The following is a 25,514-nucleotide window of genomic DNA, read 5'->3' as shown; positions in this document are numbered from 1 at the left end:
TAACCAACTCCCTATGTTAAATTCTCTCTGATAAAATCACTAGAGTGGTTTCCATTTTCATGCTTGAACTCTGACTCAAGGATTATAAGGCACATCTTGACTTTAGAAATGTTAAGTGAAGGTCTTAGAGTTGATGAAGTACAGTATTGCATCAGGGAATTCGTGAAATGTGACACTGCCTTTGAAGGTGACCTAATTAGCCTTAGTGGTGAACCCAGGAGGGGGAAGTGCCTTGCTCAGGGTCATACAACAAAGGTGGCAGTAGGGATCAGTGGGATTCTGGGCCCTGTTCCTGACCCTTAGGTCAATGTTCTTTCCACTGTGCCTGAATCTCACTCTGCTGACCCTTCTGAAGGGCGTGACCCCTGCTCCTGGGATGGATAGGTCAACATCCTCACGGTGGGCCTCCTCATCAAACCACTCCTTTTTTTCCAGGAAGCACACTCTGCTGGTCAACAATGGGTTTGCGATATCTGCTGCACTGCTCATGGCCTGTTCTCTCCAGGCAGGAGCCTTTGAAATGCTCATCGTGGGACGCTTCATCATGGGCGTGGATGGAGGTAAGCCTTAACCGTTACCGCAAGAGGCAGTAATGCGTGCCTCGGGGGTGCTTCGAAATGTGAGTGGTGTTTGGAGCTGTCACAGGACTGGGCTCCTACTAGTGTTGAGTTGCCAGGGACCAAAGATGCAGAAAGTCTGCATGAAGGGGACAGTCCCATGAGATGAACCACTCATGAGGCTCTAGCAGGCTAATTGAGAAACACTGCCTGGTAGAAACCCAAGTCAACTCCAAAGACCTGGGTGGTTTTCAGTACGTCATGCCTTTTGCTTTGTCATCTTAACTGTAAAATTCATATTCTGAGATTGTCTGTGGTTTCCAGGGGAGTTTTAATGAGGGTTGTATTTCCTGTCCGGACTCTGACTTACTCATTCCTTCATGTATTCACTGAGTATTTGTGGAGCCCCTGCTGTGCCTGGCATTCTTCTCCATGCCGGGGGCACAGTGGTGAGTGAAATGCCCCAGTCCCTACCCGTGCAGCTTACATTCTAGTGGGTGGACAGACACATAATTAGATACATAAGGTAGGTAGTGGCAAGCCCTAGGAGAGAAATGAAGCAGGGCAGGAGGAGAGTGGGGACTATTTTAGGTAGGGCAGTCAGGGAGGACTGCTCAGAGGAGGAAACACATGAGCAAAGACCAGCATGAACCAAGAGTGAGGACCAAGTAAATGTCGGGGGAATGGGGTTCGTGGCCAACAGAACAGTGCACTGGCCCTGTGGTGAAGTCGTGCTTGGAGAGTGAGGAGGCCAGCACGGCTGGAGCTTGGTGAGTGGGAGGAGAGTTGTAGATGAGGTTGAAGAGGGGCCGCTCAGATCACGTAGGGCATTGTAGGATTTGTGCCGAGGGTGATGTGACATGAGCTGGTTGTTTTTTCCGTAAGATTCCTCCTGCTTCTGTATAGAGAAGAGTGGAATCGGGAGCCAGTTGTCCAAGGGGAATAGCTGTGTTGGGGTGAGATGGCGGCCGCGAGGCTGCGAGGTGCAGCCGGCTGCTGGCTGTGGGCTGTGAGAACAGGGGCCTCCAAATATATTATATTAGTAAAACCAGCTGACCGGCCAACCGACCAACCAACCTTGCTTTCTTTCTAAATACTGTGAGTGTGGAAGGTAATACTTTCAGGCATTTGTGGGAAGCTTGCAAGCTTTTGGATTAGAAATCTCTGCCTTTGCTCTGAGGTCTGCTGCTTACCGATCACTGACTTCTGACAAGGTGCTTAATGGCCTTGGTTTCCCCATTTGTAAAATGGAAATAACACCTGCTTTGAAGGGCTGTCACAAGACTGACAGGACGCCATATACACATATAAAATCTGCCAAACTTGTGAGCTCATTAAAGGCTCATTCCCTTCCTTGCTGATTCTTGCAGGCTGCAGGCCCCAGGCTTTGGGAGTGAGCTGAACAACAAACGTGCCTCAGGCAGAGGTGAGCAGGAGAGTGAGGGCCTGAGGAAGGTCAGGGGGCGAGACTTCCCACCCCTCCCCTGCGCTGCTGGTGGGAAATACTCAGGATCAGTTAATAACCCAGACTCAGGGTGAAATTACTCCTCTGTCTTGGTATTCAGGTAGAAAGAGATGGCTCTAGAAAATGTTCATTGGTAAGAATAATGCCTGGCTTTACGTGGTGTCTCACAGTTAACCAGTGATGGTTAACTGGGTTGTTGTGCTCTGATCTAATGCTGAAGGACTGTTACGTTGTTGTCATTTTACCTGGAGGACACTGAGGCTCAGACACATGTGATTGTAGCATGGTTAAGGCTGAGGGCTATGGGTTTGCACTGTCTGGGTTCTCCCACTCACCTGGCTTATTTCATGGTTTTGAATCACTTAGATTTTGCTACCAAAAATAAAATATAAAAAACTGAAACATAAGGGCTTAAAGCAGTAATTTTTTTAAATGTTAATTTTTGAGAGAGTGACAGAGCATGAGTGGGGGAGGGGGAGAGAGAGAGAGAGAGAGAGAGAGACAGACAGAATCCAAAGCAGGCACCAGGCTCCGAGCTGTCAGCACAGAGCCTGACGTGGGGCTCGAACTCACGAACCATGAGATCATGACCTGAGCTGAAGTTGGACGCTTAACCCACTGAGCCACCCAGGCGCCCCAGCAGTAATGGTTTTGACTGACTTTGTAAGTCTATGGGCTGGTGGGGCAGTTCTGATCCGGGCCAGCTCTGCGGCTCTCCTCTGGGCTCTCTCGAGCGCTGTGGGGCGACTTCAGATGGCCTCACTCGCCTGTTTGGTTGTCGGCAGCTGAGTTGGGGCCGCAGGGGCCAGCTCGTCTCTGCTCCACAGGGTCTCTTCCCAGGGGATCCTCAGAGTTCCAGAGAGTGGCAACCGGGCAGGACCGGCCGTGCAAGCGCTTGTGGCACGTCTGTCGGGGTCCCCTCGGCCAGGCCGAGTCTCATGACCAGGCGCACAGTCCGTGTCAGAGGGACCTAAGCCCCCGAGGACGCAGACTCCAGGACTGTGAAGGGCACCCTTCCGCTCGCTGTCTTAGCCTCTGAGTCTTCATCGCGAGGCCCCGCTGGTGGGCGCGTGAAAACGAACCGAGAGGCTGCGTGGGTGGCGCTTCGTACGTTCCAGGCATCTCGTGCCTTCGCCCAGCGCAGAGAATGGTGACGGCATCGTTGCCCTTAGTGCTGCCATTGTTTTTATTCTCAGTGAATAAGGTGTAGATCCCAGATTTGGACCGAGATGTCTGGTTTCACAGGCCCCGCCTGCCGATGAGAAAGGCCAGGTGAGGTGCAGCATGAGGGACCTTCCCCCGCGGAGGGCGTCTCTGGCGGGTTTAGATTTTATCCATCACCCTCTCCCAGTTGTCTTCCTCTCCAGCTATTCTGGGGGAGGCCACACTTACTACACATAGTTAGCTGCTCTCTGAATTTCCTTAACTAAGGAAAAGCCGAATTTGAAGAGCGATGCCATTTTTACAAGGCCACGTATTCAAGACACGTGTCTGTTAGACCCCTTTTCTGAGGAGCTTTTCAAAAAGAAGCAGAAGTGGGGCGCCTGGGTGGCGCAGTCGGTTAAGCGTCCGACTTCAGCCAGGTCACGATCTCGCGGTCCGTGAGTTCGAGCCCCGCATCGGGCTCTGGGCTGATGGCTCAGAGCCTGGAGCCTGTTTCTGATTCTGTGTCTCCCTCTCTCTCTGCCCCTCCCCCGTTCATGCTCTGTCTCTCTCTGTCCCAAAAATAAATAAAAAAACGTTGAAAAAAAAATTAAAAAAAAAAAACAAAAAGAAGCAGAAGACAAAAAGTAAGAACAAGGAAGGGAGAAAAAATCAGACCCTCTGACTTCTGGAGAATAGCCTGTTGGAGCTGGCCCATGATGTGGAAGCTTCAGGTCGTTTATGCTCACCAAGCCCTCTCAAAGCAGAGACGGGGACCTGCTTTTGAGCAGGCATTTGAGGTGAGGCAGTTGGTCAGGAAGAAAGGAAAATTGCTGGGCAGGAGATGAGTGGACTGTCTGGCTTGTAATACATAATTTAAAGCCGAGTGATGAGCCTAGAGGCTTTGCAGAGGCTGTGCTGCTCAAGCCGGGTTTGCAGGCAGTATTTGGAACCACAGCAGAAACCCACGATGCCTTCCTGAAGTGTCCTTTCTCTAAAAAGCTTGGCCAATAAACAAACAAACAAACAAACAAACAAACACATTTTTACATTGAAAATGTTTTGTGTTTGTGGAAGATTGTGTTGGACAGGTTCCTGCCAAGCCTCCCAGTGCTGCCCACACTCCTAGAGGTGCAAGCCTGTGTCCATGCATTAGGAGCTCTCTGATGCGCCCCCCTGCTGCATTAGGGGCTCTCTGGTGGACAAATATGAACAGTAGCATTTAGAGAAGCATATGACATGGAAAGAATATAAAATCAGGGTCAAGGAAGTGACTTTAAGTTCTGGTTCTACCATTGACTTGCCAGGTGACCTTGGGACCATCATTTCACCTCTCTGGACCCCACTAATGTCATCTAGAAAATAAGGAGGAGTGGACTCTGGTGGCTGAGGTTTCTACCAACTCTACAAAAAAATCTGCTTTGGCTCCTTTTGTACTCACCTTAGACCTACTATCTTGAATAGTCTCTTGAAACTTCTGGACCTCGCATGCCACATGGAGCTATATCGTTTACTCATTAAACAACATCAGACAATAGGAGATTGTGAAGTAAGAGCATATGTTATGATTTGAGTCCAATTTTAACATGACAGAGAGCATGTGAGGTGTTCTGAAGGATGGATTCTGGTCCCAGCCCTGCTACCTACCATCTGGGTGACCTCAGACAGACTTCTCTATCCCTCTATCCCTTTCCTCACATGTACAGTACAGATAACAGCATAGCTACCTGACGATGTTCAGGTACCATACAGGGGGGTGTGTGTGTGTCTGTGTGTGTTTCTGTGTGTGTGCATGTCTGTGTGTGTGTGCCTGTGTGAAGAGAAGAAGACAGAAAAATTAAAATACACAACTAAAATAGCATATAAATCAGGAAGGCAGTACATGAAATTGGAGTGTATTACATTCTTTGCATTGTCTGGGAAATACTAAATGTACTACTTTATATTAGATTTCACTAAGACACAGATTCATGAAATGACCTCTAGAGCAATAATTTAAAGAAGAGAAAATAACATAACAATCAAATGACTTAAAAATACTTAATCCTAAAGAAGGCAAGAGAGGAGAGAAAACCGAATATAGGAGAGTGCCATATAGAACAGCAAATGGTAAGATGTTATATTTAAACACAAGAATAACACTAAATAGACTCAGTACTCCAATTAAAAGATAAAAATGGTGGGGCGCCTAGGTGGCTCAGTCGGTTGAGCGTCCGACTTCGGCTCAGGTCATGATCTCGCAGTCTGTGAGTTCAAGCCCGGTGTCAGGCTCTGTACTGACAGCTCGGAGCCTGGAACCTGCTTCCAATTCAGTGTCTGCCCCTCTCGCTCTGCCCCTCCCCTGCTCATGCTCTCTCTCTCTCTCTCTCTCTCTCTCAAAAATAAATAAACATTAAAAAAATTTTTTTTAAAAAGATAAAAATGGTTACACCGGATAAATCAAATACCTGTGTATATGCTGTTTGTATCTTAGATGTAAAGACATAGGAAGATTGAAAATAAAATAATATAAAAAGCAATCCCAGGCAAACCCAAGCCCGTAAATATGGCTCGGCAGTACTGATAAGGGCCTAAGTAGATCTGAAGGCAACAAAAATTACTAAAGACAATGAGAGAGGTTTCATGATGATGAAGCATTCAGTTTGTCAGGAATATAATAATTCTAAATTTGATATGCACTTAATAAAAAGCATCAAAATGTATAAACTGAAAGTGAGTATAAGCTAAAAGTTAGCCAGACTGAAATGAGAAATACTGTCTCAGCCATTGATAAAACGAGTGGACAGAAACATCAGTAGTAGCTAGAATGTTTGAATGATACAGTTAACAAATATGAGCTAATCAACATATGAACATTAAACTTTAGAACTGTTAAACACACGTTTCTTTTTAGCTTTCATGGGCCATTTACAAAAATCAACCATATGATGAGCCATAAAGCAAGTCTCAACACATTTAAAAGGATTACTATTAGACTATGTTCTCTGACCACAGCAGAATTAAGTTAGAAGCTAATTACAAAAGTATAAGTAGAAAATCTTCACAGGTTTGGAAACTAAGATGTAATTGACACACACTCCAAGTAATGAATGTGTATTTCTGAGTAACCAGAGGGACAAAAAGAAATCACAATGGAAATTTTAAAATAGTTTGGATTAAATGATAATGAAAATACTACACAAGACATCTCAAAATTTGTGGACTACAGCTACAGCCATACTTCGAGTAAAATTTATAACCTCAAATGCAAAAGGCTAAAAATCAGTAATCTAAATTTCCATCTCAAGAAGTTGGAAAGGGAATTTTCATTGGAGTGCATCAGCAAGATCAAAGTGAGTTCTATAAAAGATTAATAACATTGCTAAGCCCTTGTGAGACTATTTATAAAAAGAGAAGGAATTAATAACTAATATTAGGTTTTAAATGGCCAGCTCCTGAAGCATTAGAGAGATAAGAATATATTGTGATGTGATATATTTGAAAACTTAAAGTGTACAAATGCCTAGAAAGAGAAATCTTAACCAATAGTGATGTAAGAAGAATTAGAGTATCTAGTAGTCCTATTCTATTAAATAAGTTGAACATATAATTAAAAACCTCCCAACAAAGGTGATTCAAAGCTTCCTTAAGAGAGAACAATACCAATTCTGTATAAACATTTCCATGGGGGATATTTCCCAGCTCATTTGATAAGATGAGTGTATCCTGGATAGCATATCCTTATAAGAACTCTACAGGGAAAAAATGACAGGCCAATATCATTAAGGAACATAGATATAAAAATCCTAAGCAAAGACTTAGCGAACAATTTCAACGGTAAACAACATAAAACATAAAAAGATAATAGGTCAAGACCTAGCTGAGTTACGTCAGCAGTGGAAGATTGGATTAACATTTGAGAATCAGTCAGGGTGATTCATCATATTTATAGAATACATTTGAAGACAAAATTATGTGATGATTTTGACATATGCAGAAAAAACAGTTGATAATGTTCAGTATCCACTTACGGCAAAAAAAAAAAAAAAAAAATGTAAAAACAACTCTAACCAACGAGGAATAGAAGAAAATTTCCTTATACTAATGAAGGCTGTCTACCCAGACCTACAGCAGTCATCATACTCAGTACTAAGATGTTGATAGGTTTTTCTCTGAGCTCAGGAGCGACACAAAATACATGCTGTCACCACTCTGAGTCAACATAGTATGAGAGGTCCTAGCTAATGCAACGAGGCAAATAAATTTTTTTTTAACACAAGGTATGAAGATTGGAAAAGATGAACTAAAACTGTCATCTGTCACCGATGTCATGAATGCATAAAACATCTAAATCTATAAATAAACTTTAGAATGAGGGAGTGGATTTGGCTACCAGGGTCTCTGGATAAAAAGTCATCATACTTGTGTACTTGTAACACTAAATGCAATTTTATTTCTATACATAAGGTCAATACACTAAAAGCAATTGTATTCTTATGTAGAAAGTGAAATTTATAAACTATACCATTTAAAAGGCTGTAAAAACCGTCAAATACCCACGAATAAGTCTAGTGGGAAATGTGCAATTTCTAATCTCCTTATTATCTACATAAAAATCTATAAAATATTATGGAAAGAAATTAGACACATACATGGGGGGTATTCCATATTCACAAGTTGGAAGACAACATTATAATGATGTTCCCTCTATACTGATCTATAGATTCGATACAAACCCAAGCAAATCCAAGCAGGTTTTGTAAAATGGAAATTTCAGACTGCTTCTAAAATGTACATGGGAATACAAAGTGCTGAGAATTCACAAGATTATCTTCCAGAAAAAGAAAAATGGGAGAACTTAATCTGTGGGGCATCAACAGTTAGAAAGTTACAGTGGTTCAGACAGTGCAGATTGGTGCAAAGAGAGAGAAATACATCAGTGGACTAGAAATGAGACTTCTGAAGCTGAGCCATACATATATGGACACTTATCTGTGGTGAAGGTGTAGCTGGAGAGCTGAAGGGAAGAGCGTCTTTTCAATAAATGATGTCAGGTCAGTTGGGGTCACCAGTGGTTGGGAATTGCAGCCCCTGGCAGGCTGGTACTCAGTTGTGATTGTGCTGTATGGGAACAGGACCCAGTGGTAGTCTGATGGGGACTGCAGACTCCAAGAAGGGAGCAGATGTTAATATGCACCTGTGTTTTTATGCTTGGAATATTTTATGTGAAATTTATTTTAAATGGAATGTTTCTATGTATTGCATCTTTCCGGAAACATGAGTTCCTGGGGTAACCAGGAAGGAAAGTAATAATCCCAGCAACCGTGAAAGAACCCCTTTTTGCTTATGTCTATGGTCAGGAAATTTCTACAGGTATAACGTCAGTTATTATTGGTACATCGTAGCTGTTTTTGCAAAACAGAGGCTTATTGTTCAAGAGTTGTTATCTGTATTTTTCTGCTGCTGCTTCTCTCTGGGGAGTTGTCTTAGGGATAAAGTCCAGATTGCGCCATCCAAGGTGGCAATACTGCATTTGTATTGACACCTGACATTTTAATGCCATTACAAATGAAACCTGAACACTCCTTGACTTCATACGCACAATCAATCCCACGTAGATTATAGCTCTAAAGATGAGAGGTAAAACCATAAATATCCTAGAAGGTAACATACCATGTAATATTTTCATCATCTTAGGACACGGAAAGATCTCTTAAACAGGACAGAACAGCACTAGTTTAAAGTAAAAGAATTGATAAATTGAACTACATTAAAATTAAAGACTTCTTTCTATTCATACAAAAAAATCACCATTAATGAAGGGACAAACCACAGAGAGCAGGAAAATATTCGCAATGAATGAAATTGACAAAGGGCTCATACACAGAATACATTAAGAACTCTTACAAATCAATAATAAAAAGACAGAACATCTCTTACAAAAATGGCTAAGAGACAAAATAGGCATTTTCACAAGTTACATTAGTATTCCTCAAAAAGTTAAAAACAGAACTAATCTATGACCCAGTAATCACACTACTTACCCCAAAAATACAAAACCCTAATTCAAAGGGATACATGCACCCCATGTTTACAGCAGCATTATTTACAGTGGCCAAACTATGGAAGCAGCCCAAAGTGTCTGTCGATAGATGATGGGATAAAAAAGATGTGAGATGTCCTGGAATATTACTCAGCCGTCAAAAAGAATGAAGTCTTGTCATTTGCAACAACGTGGATGGAGCTAGAGAGTACTATTCTAAGTGAGATAAGTCAGAGAAAGACAAATACCATATGTGGAATTCACTCATATGTGGAATTTGAGAAACAGTAAACAAGCAAAAGAAAAGAGAGAGACAAACCAAGAAACAGACTCTTACCTACATGGAGAACAAACTGATGTCACCAGAGGGGAGGGGGGTGGGGGGATGGGTGAAATAGGTGATGGGGACTAAGGAGGGCACTTGTGATGAGCACTGGGTGATGTGTGGAAGTGTCGAATCACTAGATTGTACATCTGAAACCCATAGAACACTGTGTGTTAACTACACTGGAAATTAAAATAAATAAAACAAATCTCACTCATAATTAAGGAAATGCACATTAAAACCAAAATTGCTAAAAATTAAAAAGACCAGTAATGCCAAATATTGGCAAAAATGTGGAGCAAAGTATTTCATACGTCTCTTATAAAGGTGTAAGTTGGTGTGATAATTTGGGGAAACTGTTTATCTACCAAAACTGAACATACATATCTTATGGTTGCTGTGTATATATATTTCCACACATGTGCATCTACACACTTGTGTAAGCATGTTTATGGGGCACTGTTAGTGTTAATCCCAAACTGGAGAGCACTGAAGTGTCGGTGGATGAATTGTGATACTCTCACATGTTGGAATATGACACAGCAATAAAAACGAACAGATTACAGCTGTGTGCTACAGCACGGATGCATTTCACGTTCGTGAGAAACACAAAGGAGATGAAATACCCGAGAAATACATCCCCTGTGATTCTGTGTACACGCATCTTTGGTGACAGCATCAGGCTGGTGGTGACCTTGGGGGAAAAGGGAGAGGATGGTGGTCCCGAGGAAGCACAGGGTGCGGCTTCCGGGGGGCTGGTATTGTAGGTTGATTCGTGTGTGTGTGTGTGTGTGTGTGTGTGTGTGTGTGTGTGTGTAGGTTGATTCTTGACCTGGGTGGGAGTTGCACAGGCGTGCGCATTTTGTGATGATTCATCAGACTACACGCGTATTATCTGCGCGATTTAAAAATATATGTCATAATTTGGGGCGCCTGGGTGGCTCAGTCGGTTGAGTGTCCGACTTCGGCTCGGGTCATGATCTCGCGGTTTGTGAGTTCAAGCCCCGCGTCAGGCTCTGGGCTGATGGCTCAGAGCCTGGAGCCTGCTTCCGATTCTGTGTCTCCCTCTCTCTCTGCCCCTCCCCCGTTCATGCTCTGTCTCTCTCTGTCCCCAAAATAAATAAACATTAAAAAAAAAAATTAAAAAAAAATATATATGTCATAATTTGGGGCGCCTGGGTGGCTCAGTCGGTTGAGTGTCCAACTTCGTTCGGCTCAGGTCATGATCTTGTGGTTTGTGAGTTCAAGCCCCACATCGGGCTCTGGGCTGACAGCTCGGAGCCCGGAGCCTGCTTCGAGTTCTGTGTCTCCCTCTCTCTCTCTGCCCCTCCCCACCCCTGCTCACACTCTGCTTTCTCTCTCTCTCAAAAATAAATAAACATTGAAAAAACTTTTTAAAAAGTATATGTCATAATTTGATTTTCAAAAGTCAAGACTTACTACATTCAGTAAATACTTTGGACTGGACTCAAATTTTTCTTTACCCCAGTAGGAAAATGTACATTTCCAGGTGTCCCTAGAGTATTTCTTTCAGCATCTCTGATTTCCCTAGAAAATGTTTTCCGAGGTCCCTTCTGCTTTTTGAGGGCTAAGAGCTGACAATCCAATTGGACTCTGAGAGGAATCGAAGAGCTAAGCTCGCCTGTGTGAGGGAGTGTGCCCTGACTGCTCCTTGCACACCATCAGACCGTGCACCCTGAGGAAGGGGAAGGCCTTCTGGAAGGTGTAGCAGGCTCGGTACATTGGGACTGTTGTGATGTTTTAGATACGAGGCAGGCTGCCCTCTGCTCACTTCTCGGAGTCTCCGCTCGCTGTCTGACTGCCCACCGGGGGGCCTGCTCCCATAGACCACAGTTGTAACCAGGGACCAGCCTGCCAGGGTCCGCGACTCCAGATCGCTGGTATCTGCTGACCCCGGCCTTTCTGAGCCGGGATTAAACATAACAGTAGAGCAGTAGTGGGCGGGAACCCATTCAGTACGTGGTTTGTTTCTTTTTTGTTTATTTATTTTGAGAGAGAGAGAGAGAGTAGGGGAGGGGCAAAGAGAGAGAGAGAGACTGAGAGAGAGGCAGAAAGAGAGGCAGAGACAGAGAGAGAATCCCAAGCAGGCTCTGCACCATCAGCGCAGAGCCCGACGCGGGGTTTGAACCTACATACCGCAAGATCGTGACCTGAGCCGAAATCAGGAGTCTGACCTTAACCCACTGAGCCACCCAGGCCCCCGTAACACACGTTAATCAAGCCCCTGTCTGTCCCAGGGCTGGCGCTGCAGGTGCCGTGCTCTCAGGGAGCTTCACTGTGGCTGCGGGTGAGGAAACAGACGGTCGAGTAAATACCAAACAAGAAACATGCAGAAAGCACTAAGCACTCGGGGGAGCCAGGACTGGATGCAGAGACAAAGAGCTGGGGAAGGGGCCAGTTCCAGCAGGTGGCCAGGGAAGGCCTCAGTGAGGAGGTGTGCTAGTCTCCCGGGGGCGGGCCTCAAACAATAGAGATCATGCTATCAGAGTTCAGAGGCCAGAAGCCCAACATCAAGGTGCGGGCAGGCTTTGTTCCTTCTCGAGGCTCTGAGGGTGAATCTCTTCTGTGCTCTGCACCCCTTGGCCTTCCCTGACTGGCGTCTCTCTTGGCCCTGTCCCCATCTTCACATGGCCTCCTTCTCGGTATCTTCACATGACCTCTTATAAGGATGCCAGTCATTGAATTTAGGACCCACCCTTATTCGGTATGACCTCCTCTTAACTTGAGTACATCTGCAAACAACTTCCAAATGAGGTCACTTTGCTGGGGGCTTGGTAAGACAGGAAGCACAGGCGGGGGTCAGCTTATGGGGCTGTGACAACGAAGGTTCCAGATAAACAGAGCAGCAAAGGCCAATATCCTACAGTCAGTATGCTCCTGGGGTTCAGCGAACCCCAAGGCTGGGGAGGAAGAGTGGCAAGAGATGGGGGTCGTGGGTTGAGAGAGGCCACTCAGGGGTGTGGGATGCCTGGTGCAGCACTACGGGCCTCGGATGACCTACCCCCTGGTTTGCCTGGGTCGCAGGACTTCCAGTGCTAAAACCGGGACAGTCCCCAGCCAACTGGCATGTGGTGGCTTTCATGTAGACTGCCTCCTCATTCGGCCCCGGTTTAGCCACCAGCATCGCATTTTGCCATGTCATTTCACAGCTGGGAGAGGAGAACGGCCACCACTTATCGACAGCTTACTGTATGCAGGCACCTGCAAAGCATTTCACATACATCTTACCTGTGCACAGCACCTGTGTGAAGGGGGTATAATTACTGTCCCAGCTGTGGTTCTGTGCCCTTCACCACCACCTCACCGCCTCTTTCCCATCAGCTTTATCATTTCCTCATTCATTTTTTGAGAGGTGATTAGCCCCAGCGGGGAGGAGGAGCATCGGGGAAAGGAAACTGACAGTTTTTTAAGTGCCTGTCAAGTGACCACATGTGAGGCAGAAGCCTTATGTGTGATAATTTCATTGCCACTGCAACAGAAATAGACAGCAATTATTACCCTAATTTTATAGATCAGGAAGCCGAGGCTAGGAGAAGCTAATTGACTTGATCAAGGTCACCTGGCGAGGAAGCCGGGGCTCTGGGACTTGAGTCCTTGTACGTGTCTCCCCCTGTGGTGCTCCCCACCCCAGGCAGCAAGGTGCCAAGCTGGTCCCCGGCCAGCCAGTGCTTCCACGAGGCCAGCTGTTTTCAGCGTGTGTATTTTGGATACAAATTCAAACAGCATCTTGCTTATGTTGTGACTTTGCAGATAATTCCCATCTCTTTGTACCTTAAGCGTGTTTGCCTTTCTGGTGAGGCAGGAAAAGTTGTTTTGGGCTGCGATGCAGTGAAGGAGATCCTCGGCTTATAAATTGGGCCACATAGTCCCTCTCCTAATTTTCTTTTTTTAAAGGAAGGGCCTCTCTGACGGCTGGCGACTGGGGCGAATTCAGCTTAACTTGAAGCACGTTGATTGGTACCTAGAGTGTTTCGGGAGGTGCGAGAGGCATGGGGAGGCCAGGGAAGGAAAGAAATGTTTGATGCCCCCACAGTCTGGTGAAAAGTCAGGCAATAAGAATGAGTGCTGTCGGCACTGATTTGTAGAGCACTGCACAGTGAGCAGACGCGAACTCTCCCAGCCGCCCTGTGCAGTTAGGCTCAGTTCTTAGCCCATCTGCAGAGAGGGAAGCCGAGGCCTAGAGACGCTAACTCCCCCAGCCAAGGCCTCATGGCCTGTTAGTTACAGGGATTCTCCCCGGGAGGCAGTGTGGCTCTGGGTGTGCCGTCTGTGCTCCAGACGAGCCGTGAGCCAGCCTGCGATAAGGTCTATAGACCTTTGTGGGCCTGTAAAGGGATTTGAGAATAGCCTTGCCCAGGTACAGGTGGAAAACTGGGCTTCTTGAAACTGACAAGCCCTCTATAAAATGTTGTAAAATGGGTATAATAGTATCTACCCTACCTGAGTCCCGTGACTTACATAAAGAGACACGGTCAGCTAGTGGGAGAAGCTCAAGTTCTAGAATCAGAGACCTGACCTGTTGGGCAAAATAATCTCTTCGGGCCTCTCTGGCCATCACTTGGTGATTTGGGAAAGTTACTCCATTTGTGCCTCAGTTTCCTCATATTTAGAATAAGGATAACGGTAGTACATTTACTTCAGTGGGTTACTATGAAAATATGTAAGTTAATAAACATAGAGATAAGAAGGATCCCGCTACTCGGTAAGCACTAGGTGTGTTGGCTGCTAAACACCACCAGTACCGTCTGCTACCACTACCTCCGCTCTCATTGCCACTCCCGCCACCACTGTCACCACCTCCTCCATCAGCATTATCATCACCACCATCACCACCACCACCTCTTCCACCACCGCCATCACCTTCTCCATCATCACCACCTCTTCCACCACTACTGCCATCACCATCACCACCACCACCGCCTCTTCCACCGGCACCATCATCTTCTCCACCATCACCACCTCTTCCACTACTACCACCGTCACCATCATCACCACCACCATCACCGCTACCACCTCCATCACCACCACCATCACCATCACCGTCATCATCACCATCTCCACCACCACCACCACCACCGCCATTGTCACCATCTCCACCACCGCCATCATCACCACCATCATCATCATCGTCACTACCACCACCTTCACTATCACGACGACCACCATCACCACCACCACCACCACCACCATCATCATCGTCATCACCACCACCACCACCTTCACTATCACCACCACGCCATCATCACCACATCTCCCATCATTACCACCTCGCCACCACCACTACCTTCTCCACCACCTCTTCCACCACCACCACCACCATGACCACTACCACCTCCATCACCACCATCACCACCTCTTCCACCACTACTGCCTCTTCCACCACTATCCCCACCATCACCACCGCCATCACCATCACCACCACCGCCATCACCACCACGATCGCCGCTACCACTTCCATCACTACCACCACCACCCCATCATCACCCTCATCATCATCACCACCACCACCACCACCTTCACTGTCACCACCATCACCGCCACCTTCATCGTCTGTTTTCCCTTCTATGAAATCTGCCTCCCAGCCATGCCTTCTGGATTAAACGATACAGGCCATGTCAAAGCATCAGCGATTGGTGCAGAAAGCTTGGGGTAGTGTTGTGGCTGCAGCACTGTTCTTATCAGGGCACGGCAGAGGGGGGGGCCCTGACCCATCTCCCTCGAGGGAGACAGCCCTCTCGCTGACCAGGGTGCTCCTCCCGCAGAGAAGACAGACCTCTCACAGCTGCCGTTGTTCCTTCACAGGCATCGCCCTCAGCGCGCTCCCCATGTACCTGAACGAGATCTCGCCCAAGGCGATCCGTGGCTCTCTGGGGCAGGTGACTGCCATCTTCATCTGCATTGGCGTGTTCGTGGGGCAGCTGCTGGGCCTGCCTGAGCTGCTGGGAAAGGTAAGTGCGGCTCGCCGGCCAACCGTGTCTGTTGTCATTTGATGCCACCCTCTCAGCTCCCCACGTCCCTTCCGGGACCAGGGGTGGTTGCAGATGAGCCCTTCCTCCAAAGGCTTGTCCGTGGCGTCCCTGAGCACGCAGGCCTCTCACTCACCACTGGAGGTCAGTTATCGAGTTCCTTCGACTGCGTTTGATTTTTTGTTTTTTTTCCAGAACATAAAGAATACGTAACAAATGCAAACCTTAACAGAATGTTCAGATCCACCCACCCAATAACTGTTGTCAGCAGCTAATTTGTATTCATTTAGGCGTTTTTCTTTGCTTCTACAAACTCATATAAACATATAGTTGTTGTTGTTTTTGTTTTAATGGAACCATGCCACACGCATTGTTCTGCAACTTGGCTGTTTTCACTTACTGTATTTGGGGCATCTTTCCAAGATGTTTTGCTCTGCTCTACCTCACTCTGTCTTTCCTACATAAACATGTTAGTTGCAGTCTTCTGTTTTGGGAAGCAGGAGGGCCTGACTTTGAATCCCAGTTCAACAGCTGACTTGCCTTCTGGCCTTGGCAGGAAGGAAAGCCTCGCCCGGGTGGGGGGGGGGGGAGGGTGATAAGGGAGGGGAGGACCTACAGAGACCAGAGAGAGGCCCGCAGGCTGTGGCTCTGTCTCTGGGTAGAGGGGAAGGGGATGACCTGCTGTCGGAGGATCCCGCCAGGATGAGGAGGGAGAGCGTGGCCTCCCCGCTGACAGCGGAAGGTTGGGGGGTGGGTTGGGAGGAGTTGAATCTCGGGGTGATGGGGGTGGTGCCTGCCGCCTGCCACGGTCTGGCGCTTGAGCGGAGCACAGCTGACCGGCCCCGTGAGCGGCGCCCCTGCTCCAGCGATAGGAGCGCTCATGACAATGCGCACGTCTCGCGCACTCGTTTTTTTGTGCCATCCCGAGCCTCACGGCTGCTCTGTGGGCGGCTCCCCTCTGCAGCTGTGGACGTGGAAGCAGAGAGAGGGGAGGTCAGACCTGACTCGTGGCTGAAACCGGAACCTGGGTCTGTCTGCTTCCAGACCCATGTATGGGGCGTGCCTCACACAGCTAAGAAGGGACACGCTGGACCCTGGTTCTCACGTGCGCGTTCTTTCCGTGCATCAAGCAGTTCTCTGACACCAGCCGGGTGTCCTGTGAATCCACGCAACTCTGACACCATCTACCTGGACGCAGTGTCAGACCCCACAGGGTCAGGGCTCAGTCCCACGAGGCTGTCCCCACTTCAGAGGCCAGTTGCAAGTCTAGGTTGTCCCCTGTGCTTCCGACCGACTGGCCATAAATCAGTGGTTCCTACGACCTTCTCCTTGAGTTGGGTTAATTTGCTAGAACAGCTCACAGAACACGGGGACCCATCGACCCACGAGATGACGGGTTTCTCACAAAAGGGTAGAACTCAGAACAGCCAGAGAAAGGAGACACGCAGGGGAAGGCAGAGGGAGGGGCATGGAGTTTCCCTGCCCCCTCTGGGACGTCACTCTCCCAGAATCTGTGTTCGCCCACCTGAAGCTCTTGGAACCCCATCCTTTGGGGGGTTTGTGGAAGCTTCCTTACAAAGGAATGGTTGATTAGATCATTGGCCGTTGGCGACTGAACTCAGTCTCTGTCCTGTCCCCTCCCTGGAAGTTCCGGGTCACTTGGTTGTCTCCACGGATACCCAGCCCCCATCCTCAGGTGCCTTCCAAAGTCACTTCGTTAACATAAATGCGGGTGTGGCTTAAAGAGCTTTGTTATGATATTACTCTCATCTCTTAGGAAATCCCAAGGGTTTTGGGAGCTCTGTGCTAGAAGTGGGCAAGAGACAATATATGTTTCTTTTTTTAAATCACAATAAGACAGTAAGAGCTTAGGCTGGGAGAATACCAGCCCCTTTATGCCTTACCCTTAATAAGCCGAGGGCCAGCCCCTGCCTCATTCAGGGAAGGTTTTATAAGCTGAGGATTATGATAAGATTATGGGAGATGGATGGCATTTATCCCTTAAAAATGTTTTTGGGGGCACCTGTGTGGCTCAGTTGGTTAAGCATCTGACTTCAGCTCAGGTCATGAGCTCGCAGTTCACGAGTCCGAGCCCTGCGTCAGGCTCTGTGCTGACAGCTCAGAGCCTGGAGCCTGCTTCAGATTCTGTGTCTTCCTCTCTCTCTGCCTGTCCCCTGCTCGTGCTCTGTCTCTCTCTCTCTCAAAAATAAATAAAAACATTAAGAAAATGTTTTTGAATGTTTGCTAACACTTTTTATTGTGGTAAAATATACATAAGGTTGACCATTTGCAGCATTTTGACGTCTACATTTCCATAGCATCGTACATGACTTTTTATACTTCACCTGATGGAGGTCACTTCCGAAGCATCTACTTCCGATCTTTTATTATCAACCCTTTGGGGTTATTATGGCCGCGATTTTTTTCTCTTTTGCAAAAACAGAAATAACGCACACTTAATATTTGTGGTTGCCACACGCATGGTGATTTCTAGAATTAGTGCAAGCAGGTGGGAAACAATCTCCTTACCAAAGTGAGATCCCACATTAGAGAGGCTCTTTTGCTTTTTGTTTTCAAAATATTTTAAAATTCTGAAAGTCAACGTTATGTGTGTGGCAAAAATAAAAACATTATAACAATCACAGCCTCTGTTCTTTACATGTAAAAATGTATTTATTTATTTTTTAATGTGTATTTATTTTTGAGACAGAGAGAGACAGAACATGAGTGAGGGAGGGGCAGAGAGAGAGGGAGACACAGGCAGCAGGCTCCAGGCTCTGAGCTGTCAGCACAGAGCCCGACGCGGGGCTTGAACTCGTGAGCCGTGAGATCATGACCTGAGCCAAAGTCAGACGCTCAACCGACTGAGCCACCCAGGTGCCCCATAAAAACATATTTTAAAGTCAACAGAGAGACCTGTTGTCCTCCCAGAGTGAAAAAGTAAATAAGCATCTGCTTCAGTAGAGGCTAAGTTTTTCTCTTTCAGGGGGAATTCCAATTCCTCATTGGACTCCTCTCTTGTAAATCAGTGTCCGGTCCTTTCTGCCACCAGGCTGGGGTCCTGTCTCAGCTCAGGTTGCTGTCAAATACCAGAGGCTGGGCGGCTTGAGAGCAAGAGAACTCTTCTGCATGTCGCTGTCCAGTTCTCCCAGCACCATTTGCTAAAGAGACTGTCTTTTTTCCATTGGATGCTCTTTCCTGCTTTGTCAACAATTAGTGGGCCGTGCGTTTGTGGGTCCAATTCTGGGTTCTCTATTCCGTACCATTGGTCTATGTGTCTGTTTTTGTGCCAATACCATGCTGTCTTGATGATTACAGCTCTGTAGTACAGGCTAAAGTCTGGGATTGTGATGCCTCCCGCTTTGGTTTTTTTCTTCAATATTACTTTGGCTATTTGGGGTCTTTTGTGGTTCCATAAAAATTTTAGGATTGTTTGTTCTAGCTTTGAGAAGAATGGCGGTACAATTTTGATTGGGTTTGTGTTGAATGTGTAGATTGCTTTGGGTGGTATTGACATTTTAACAATATTTATTCTTCCAATCCATGAGCATGGAATGTTTTTCCATTTCTTTGTGTCTTCTTCAATTTCCTTCATAAGCTTTCTACAGTTTTCAGTGTACAGATCTTTTACATCTTTGGTTAGGTTTATTCCTAGGTATTCTATGGTTCTGTAAATGGGATCAGTTTCTTTATTTGTCTTTCTGTTGCTTCATTATTGGTGTATAAAAATGCAGCTGATTTCTGTGCATTGATTTTGTACCCTGCGACTTTGCTGAATTCATGTATCAGTTCTAGGAGTCTTTTGGTGGAATCTTTCAGGTTTTCCAAGTAGAGTATCATGTTGTCTGTGAAAAGTGAAAGTTTGATTTCTTTGCCAGTTTTGATGCCTTTTATTTCATTTTGTTGTCTGATTGCTGATGCTAGGACTTCCAACACTGTTAACTAGACCACTTTCTTAAACTGTACACAAAAATAAACTCAAAATGTATGAAAGACCTAAATGTGAGACAGAAAACCATCAAAAACCTAGAGGAGAAAGCAGGCAACAACCTCTTTGACCTCAGCCACAGCAATTTCTTACTCAACACATCTCCAAAGGCAAGGAAATTAAAAGCAAAAATGAGCTTTTGGGACCTCATCAAGATAAAAAGCTTCTGCACTGCAAAGGAAGCAATCAGTAAAACTAAAAGGCAACCAATGGAATGGGAGAAGATATTTGCAAATGACATATCAGATAAAGGACTAGTATTCAAAATCTATAAAGAACTTACCAAACTCCATACCCGAAAAACAATCCAGTGAAGAAATGGGCAGAAAACATGAATAGACACTTCTCTAAAGAAGACATCCAGATGGCCAACAGACACATGAGAAAATGCTCAACGTCACTCATCATCAGGTAAATGCAAATCAAAGCCACCCTGAGATACCACCTCACACCGGTCAGAGTGGCTAAAATGAAAAAATCAGGAAACTATGGATGCTGGCGAGGATGTGGAGAAACGGGAACCCTCTTGCACTGTTGGGAATGCAAACTGGTGCAGCCGCTCTGGAAAACAGTGTGGAGGTTCCTCAAAAAATTAAAAATAGACCTACCCTATGACCCAGCAATAGCACTGCTAGGAATTTACCCAAGGGATCCAGGAGTGCTGATGCACAGGGGCACTTGTACCCCAGTGTTTCTAGCAGTGCTTTCAACAATAGCCAAATTATGGAAAGAGCCTAAGTATCCATCAACTGACGAATGGATAAAGATGTAGTTTATATGTATACAATGGAATACTACTTGGCAATGAGAAAGAATGAAATCATGCCATTTGCAGCAACATGGATGGTACTGGAAGGTATTATGCTAAGTGAAATAAGTCAGTCAGAGAAAGACAGATATCATAGGTCTCCACTCATATGTGGAACTTGAGAAACTTACCAGGAGACCATGGGAGAAGGGAAGGGGGAAAAATCGTTATAAACAGAGAGGGAGGGAGGCAAACCACAAGAGACTCTTAAATACAGAGAACAAACTGAGGGTTGGGGGGGAGCAGGGCAGAGGGGAAAATGGGTGATGGGCATTGAGGAGGGCACTTGTTGGGATGAGCACTGGGTGTTGTATGTAAGCCAATTTGACAATAAATTATATTGAAAAAAAAAAAAAGAACGAGAGAACTTACTCCTTGCAGTTCTGGAGGCAGGAAGCCTGGGATCAGGATGTCAGCGCGAGCAGGTTCTGGTGAGGGCCCACTTCCTGCCTCGTGGACGGCCGCCTTCTCTCTGTGTCGTCAAATGGGGAGACAGATCCTCTTTCTCATACAGGCTCCACCCTCATGACCTGATCAGAGGACCTCCCAGAGGCTCCATTCGTAACATCATTGCCTCGAGGTGAAGTTTCAACATGTGATTTTTTTGGGGGACACCAACGTTCCATCCATAGCAGGCCCTTTGGTCTTTCGTGAACCTCTGTCTTCTCCTGTCATTTGCTCACTCCTTTACCCGTCCAGCACACTCTGGAACACTGAGCTGGATGCTGGAGCTGCAGCTTTGGGCACGTCCACAAGCTGGGTATATTCTGCACCTTTATGACGACCACAGTCCGCATGGACTGTGTGACCCTGGGAAGGTCACCCACCTCCGCGAACCAGGGACCCCCTTGGTGGCAGGCATGCTTGCAGGTCCTCGAGCTCCACACCAGCACGCCTTCCTCTGGGGAGCTCCTCTGACAAACAGTGACACTGTGCAGCACGTCCCCAAAACAGACACCCTGCGCACGTCCCCGTCCCATGCTTTATTTCTGTTGGCTTCAGCTTCTTTTCCGTCCAGTAGATCCTGTCTTACAGACGTGTGCGTGCACAAAATCCAGAGGTTTGCAAGTTTATTCACTCATCCAGAAAGTGTTTTAGACAACTGTTCTGTGCCACGTGTTGGACTGGTTCCTGGTAGCCGTGCACAGAGGTCAGACTAGTCCTTGCCCTTGGGGAGTTCACAGGAAAGACAGGTAACCGAAGATGACCAGCACGATGGGGGAAAGGTAGGACACTATCCTAGAGCGGGTGCCAGGAATGGTTGGTTGTCCTGTGAGAAGTGACATTTAAACTCATGCCTTGAGGGTTGGTAGGATTTACCCAGGCCAGGAGGGTGGGGACAGACAGGGGAGAGTGTTTCAGGCAGAGGACACAGTATAAGTGAAGGCCCTGTCATTTGTCTAGAGGCAAAACCCCAGGGGCACTAGGGCACTGAGAGGGAGAGGGGCGGGGGCATGGAAAGGCAAGCGGGGGCCACACACTGTGAGTACAGTGAAGGGCAGGCAAGATGAGGGGCTTCAGTGGCCCTGTGATGGCTGGGGGGACATGCCTTGTTCAGTGAGAGCAGCTGCTACTGTTTCCGTGACAGATACTGGGCTGCAGGTGATCAGTTTTCTGATTTTCAAGAGAAGTTAGAATCCAGATCTTCATGTCAAATTTCTTGATTTTTTTAAAAAAAAGTTTTACTTATTTATTTTGAGAGAGAGAGAGAGAGAGCAGGGGAGGGGCACAGAGAGAGGGAGAGAGAGAGAATCCCAAGCAGTTTTTGCACTGCCAGTGCAGAGCCAGACGTGGGGCTCAATCTCACGAACTGTCGTATCATAACCTGAGCAGAAAGCAAGAGTTGGATGCTTAATGGACTGAGCCACCCAGATACCCTACTTGATTTTTAAATATTGGAAACCAGTTGACCTTGAAAAAAACCCTCCCATTTGTGGTCTGGATCCTGCCTCGTGGGCCGCTTTTCACACACCTTGATCAGGAGCGTGGGCACCTGTGGAGGCTTCTCTTCATTCGGGAGCACTGAGCCATCATCCACCAGTGGCGGTAGGACAAGATGTACACTTAAAAGAAAGACTTGGGCTGCCACGTGGAGAGCAGATTGGATCCCAGCCAAACCCGGAGAGACTGCGCTGGTCTGGTGGGGAGACAGGAGCTTGGTGTCGAGTAGTGGCGGGGGACAAGTGGACACGCTCTCTCGATGGGGAATGGCGGCGTGCCTTGTTAGAGGTGGGAGGAGCCAGGACATCTCCTGGTGTGTGGCAGGTCAGCCAGGTAAAGTGGGGCACCAGATGCTGAGATAGGGAGCCCCGGAGGAGAAGCAGCTTCACAGATGCCGCTTCAAAGATGACAAGGTCACCGAAAGGAACCGTCCAAATCACAGAGCAACTTGAAGGTGGAGCTGACTTGAGGCCCCCGGGGTACCTGGATTCCCAGGCAGGTGCTCCCTCAGCAACAGGTGCGCAGGCCCGCCTTCTGGCCCCGAGCCAGCTGAGCAGGTATGCCATTGGTGCCCAGGGACTGTCTTTTCCCATCAGATTGGATTTTTCCAGCATCTTGGACCTGGCCACAGGCTGTTAACTCGGTGAATGCCTTCTTTTCAAATCCATGCTCCAGGAAGATGGATATTGGGCTTCTGGTACAGGAAGGAATGTCAGATCAGAACTTTTCATTCATCTCAGTGGGGATTGGTGGTATTCTGGCTACGTGAGACACACAGTTATTTCACTGAGTGTCAGAATCTCATTTTCTCTGTGTTCGTCCTGTTTCTCAGTTACCTTCAAAGACAGGGACAACTCAGCTTGTGAAAAGGAAAAAAAAAAGTAAGAAGGGAAGGACTGCATTTACATGCAAACAATTGCTTTGAAATGCAGAGGTCGGAGGGAGTAGTGGGAGGACTTTTAGCACAGTCGCCAGAAGGCCAGATGGGGAAGTGAATGTGGGAATTAACACTTGTGCTGCGAATTTAATCAAACACACATTGTAAAACATGTGGGAGTTGAACATTTATGTGACATTTTATGCTTCCAAAGGATATTTTGCAAACATATTAATTAGCTATTTCTCCTGCAGTGAGGAAGAAGAAAGGCACTTCCATGAAAATTGTAGGCAGAAGTGGGAGAAGACAGGGGAACAACTTGGGGCCGTAAATGCTAGGTTTCGACCACCTGGGGAACATCCTTGGTGGGTGAGCTACCAGGCCAGGGAAGACCTGTGCCAGTTCAGGGCTCATCATTGTTCTACTGGGGACATACTTCTCCCACGACTGACATCCATTGTGTTCTTTTGTAGAAATATTGTGGGCTCAGCTCAGAAAATTTGAAAAACAGAAAGAAGGAAGTAAAGCCACTTGAAATTCGGCCATGTTAGGGGAGGATGGTACTTTTAGTATTTTGGTCCGTTTCCTTCTATGTTTCTATGTATCTGTTACACGGTCGAGATTACCGTGCCTAGCTTTGTGTTCTGCTTTTAAAGAATCACTTACTACCATATCAGGTTCATTTCTCTGCATCACTAAAGATTCTTTACAAGCACATTCGTAAAGTGTAAATAAACGTTTCATTAGCATCATCGGGTTCCATCACAAAGGGGTCTAGGAAGCCATTGTCCGGTATTGAACACGTTTGCCTTTTGAATTTTCACTGTGAATAATATTGAAACAAACAGCTCTTTCATAAATCTTTTTTCCCTTGTAAAAAAGTTTTTATTTAAATTCCAGTTAGCCTACACCGTAATATTAGTTTCGGGTGTGCAACATAGTGATTCAACACCTCTGTACAACACCACGACAGGTGCGCTCCTTAACCCCCGTCACCTATTTCCCCCAACCCCCCGCCCCCACATAAATCTTTTAAGTCTTTTCTGTTAACTTATGTGCTTGATTTTTATGACCGTGATGCATCCATACCCATTGTATATAATGTGAAAGAATTTGGAAAATGAAAACATTAAAGCTTCTATACTTTACCATTTCTGGATAAACATTCTAATTTTTAATTTTTCTTTCCGTTAGTTTTAATCATATAATCTTGCCCCCACACACGCATTTAGTTCATTACATGTGCATATCTTTTTATATGCTGATTATTTTGCAACATTATGTGGAGAAGAAGTCATGGGAATTATTTGGCATGATAATGTTAATAATTGTACAGTATTTTGTTTTATGAGTTATGATCATCTGTTTTATTGTTCTTTTATTTTCTGGACATCTGGATTGTTCTGGTGTTTATTAAAGAAACACTGCAGTTTGAAAACTTGAGATGAACAGTCCTCTGCATAAATCATTATTCAGCTCTCTAATTATTTATGTGGGTTAGTGCCCCAGAAATGGAAACAGTAGGTCAAAGAATATAAATTTATTTAAGGCTTTCATGCATATTATCAAATCTTTCCCCTGAGGGGCTGGCTCCATTTTCTTTCCCACCAGCAGTGTTCAAGAGCATACCTGTCCCTGTACTTTTGTCATCCACAAGCATTTAAATAACTCTGGTATTTTATAGGAGAAATAATATAGCATCACATTATAGTATGATTTTGTGTTTGTGAGATTAGATATTTCATAAGTGCATGAGTTTCCTGTTGGTGCTATAAGAAATCACCACAACAGAGGCTCAGATGTGTTCTCTCATATTCCTGGAGGCCGAAATTCCAAACCAGTTTCATCGGGCCAAAATCAAGGTGTCAGAAGGTCTGTGTTCCTCCAGGGGCCCTAGAGGAGACTCTGTCCCCTGCCTCTTCCAGCTGTGTGGCTGTCTGCACTCCAAGCTCTCTGTGGTCACATTTCTTCCTGGGTCTTCCAGGGTCAAATTTCCCTGTGTCTCCCTCTTATAAGGATTGCACTTAGGGCCCACCCAAGTGTTCCAGGATAATCTTCCCATCTGGAGATCCTTAACTACAAAATTATTTTTTTGCCACATAACTTACTTCCAGTTTCTGGGATTAGACTGTGGATACCTTTTAGGAGGTCCTTGCTGAGCCTACCACAATAAGCTGGTTTTCAAATGTTTCTTCTGTAAATGGTCTATATAGTCACGCATCTTCCTTACGCGGCTACTGGGATGTTAAGGATTCTGCTAGTAACTTTTACAATCCCTTTTGCTATTAGGAATATTAACAATATCCTTTATGACATTTCCTTTTTATATTTAATTTCCTTTTTATTTTCAATGTGTGGATTATAAAATATTTTTATGTATCAAAGGCTTTCTTCTCCTCTG

General features: G+C 46.1%; 1 protein-coding gene across 1 annotated transcript in view; it reads left to right on the top strand.

Annotated features, from left to right (window-relative positions):
- SLC2A9 (solute carrier family 2 member 9) overlaps positions 1–25,514 on the top strand; it is a 257,458-nt gene that overhangs the window by 84,154 nt on the left and 147,790 nt on the right. Inside the window, exons 5-6 of the mRNA XM_047091840.1 lie at positions 436–560; positions 15,336–15,481. Coding sequence (XP_046947796.1) covers positions 436–560; positions 15,336–15,481 — 271 coding nt within the window. The remainder of the gene's footprint in view (positions 1–435; positions 561–15,335; positions 15,482–25,514) is intronic.

This window comes from Lynx rufus, unplaced genomic scaffold (assembly GCF_022079265.1).
Source record: "Lynx rufus isolate CCGP_SWC_20201006 ecotype Redwood Valley unplaced genomic scaffold, mLynRuf1.p SCAF_3, whole genome shotgun sequence".
Lineage (NCBI taxonomy): Eukaryota > Metazoa > Chordata > Mammalia > Carnivora > Felidae > Lynx > Lynx rufus.
Note: the sequence above shows the minus strand (reverse complement) of the source record. Positions and strands in the feature narration are given on the sequence as shown.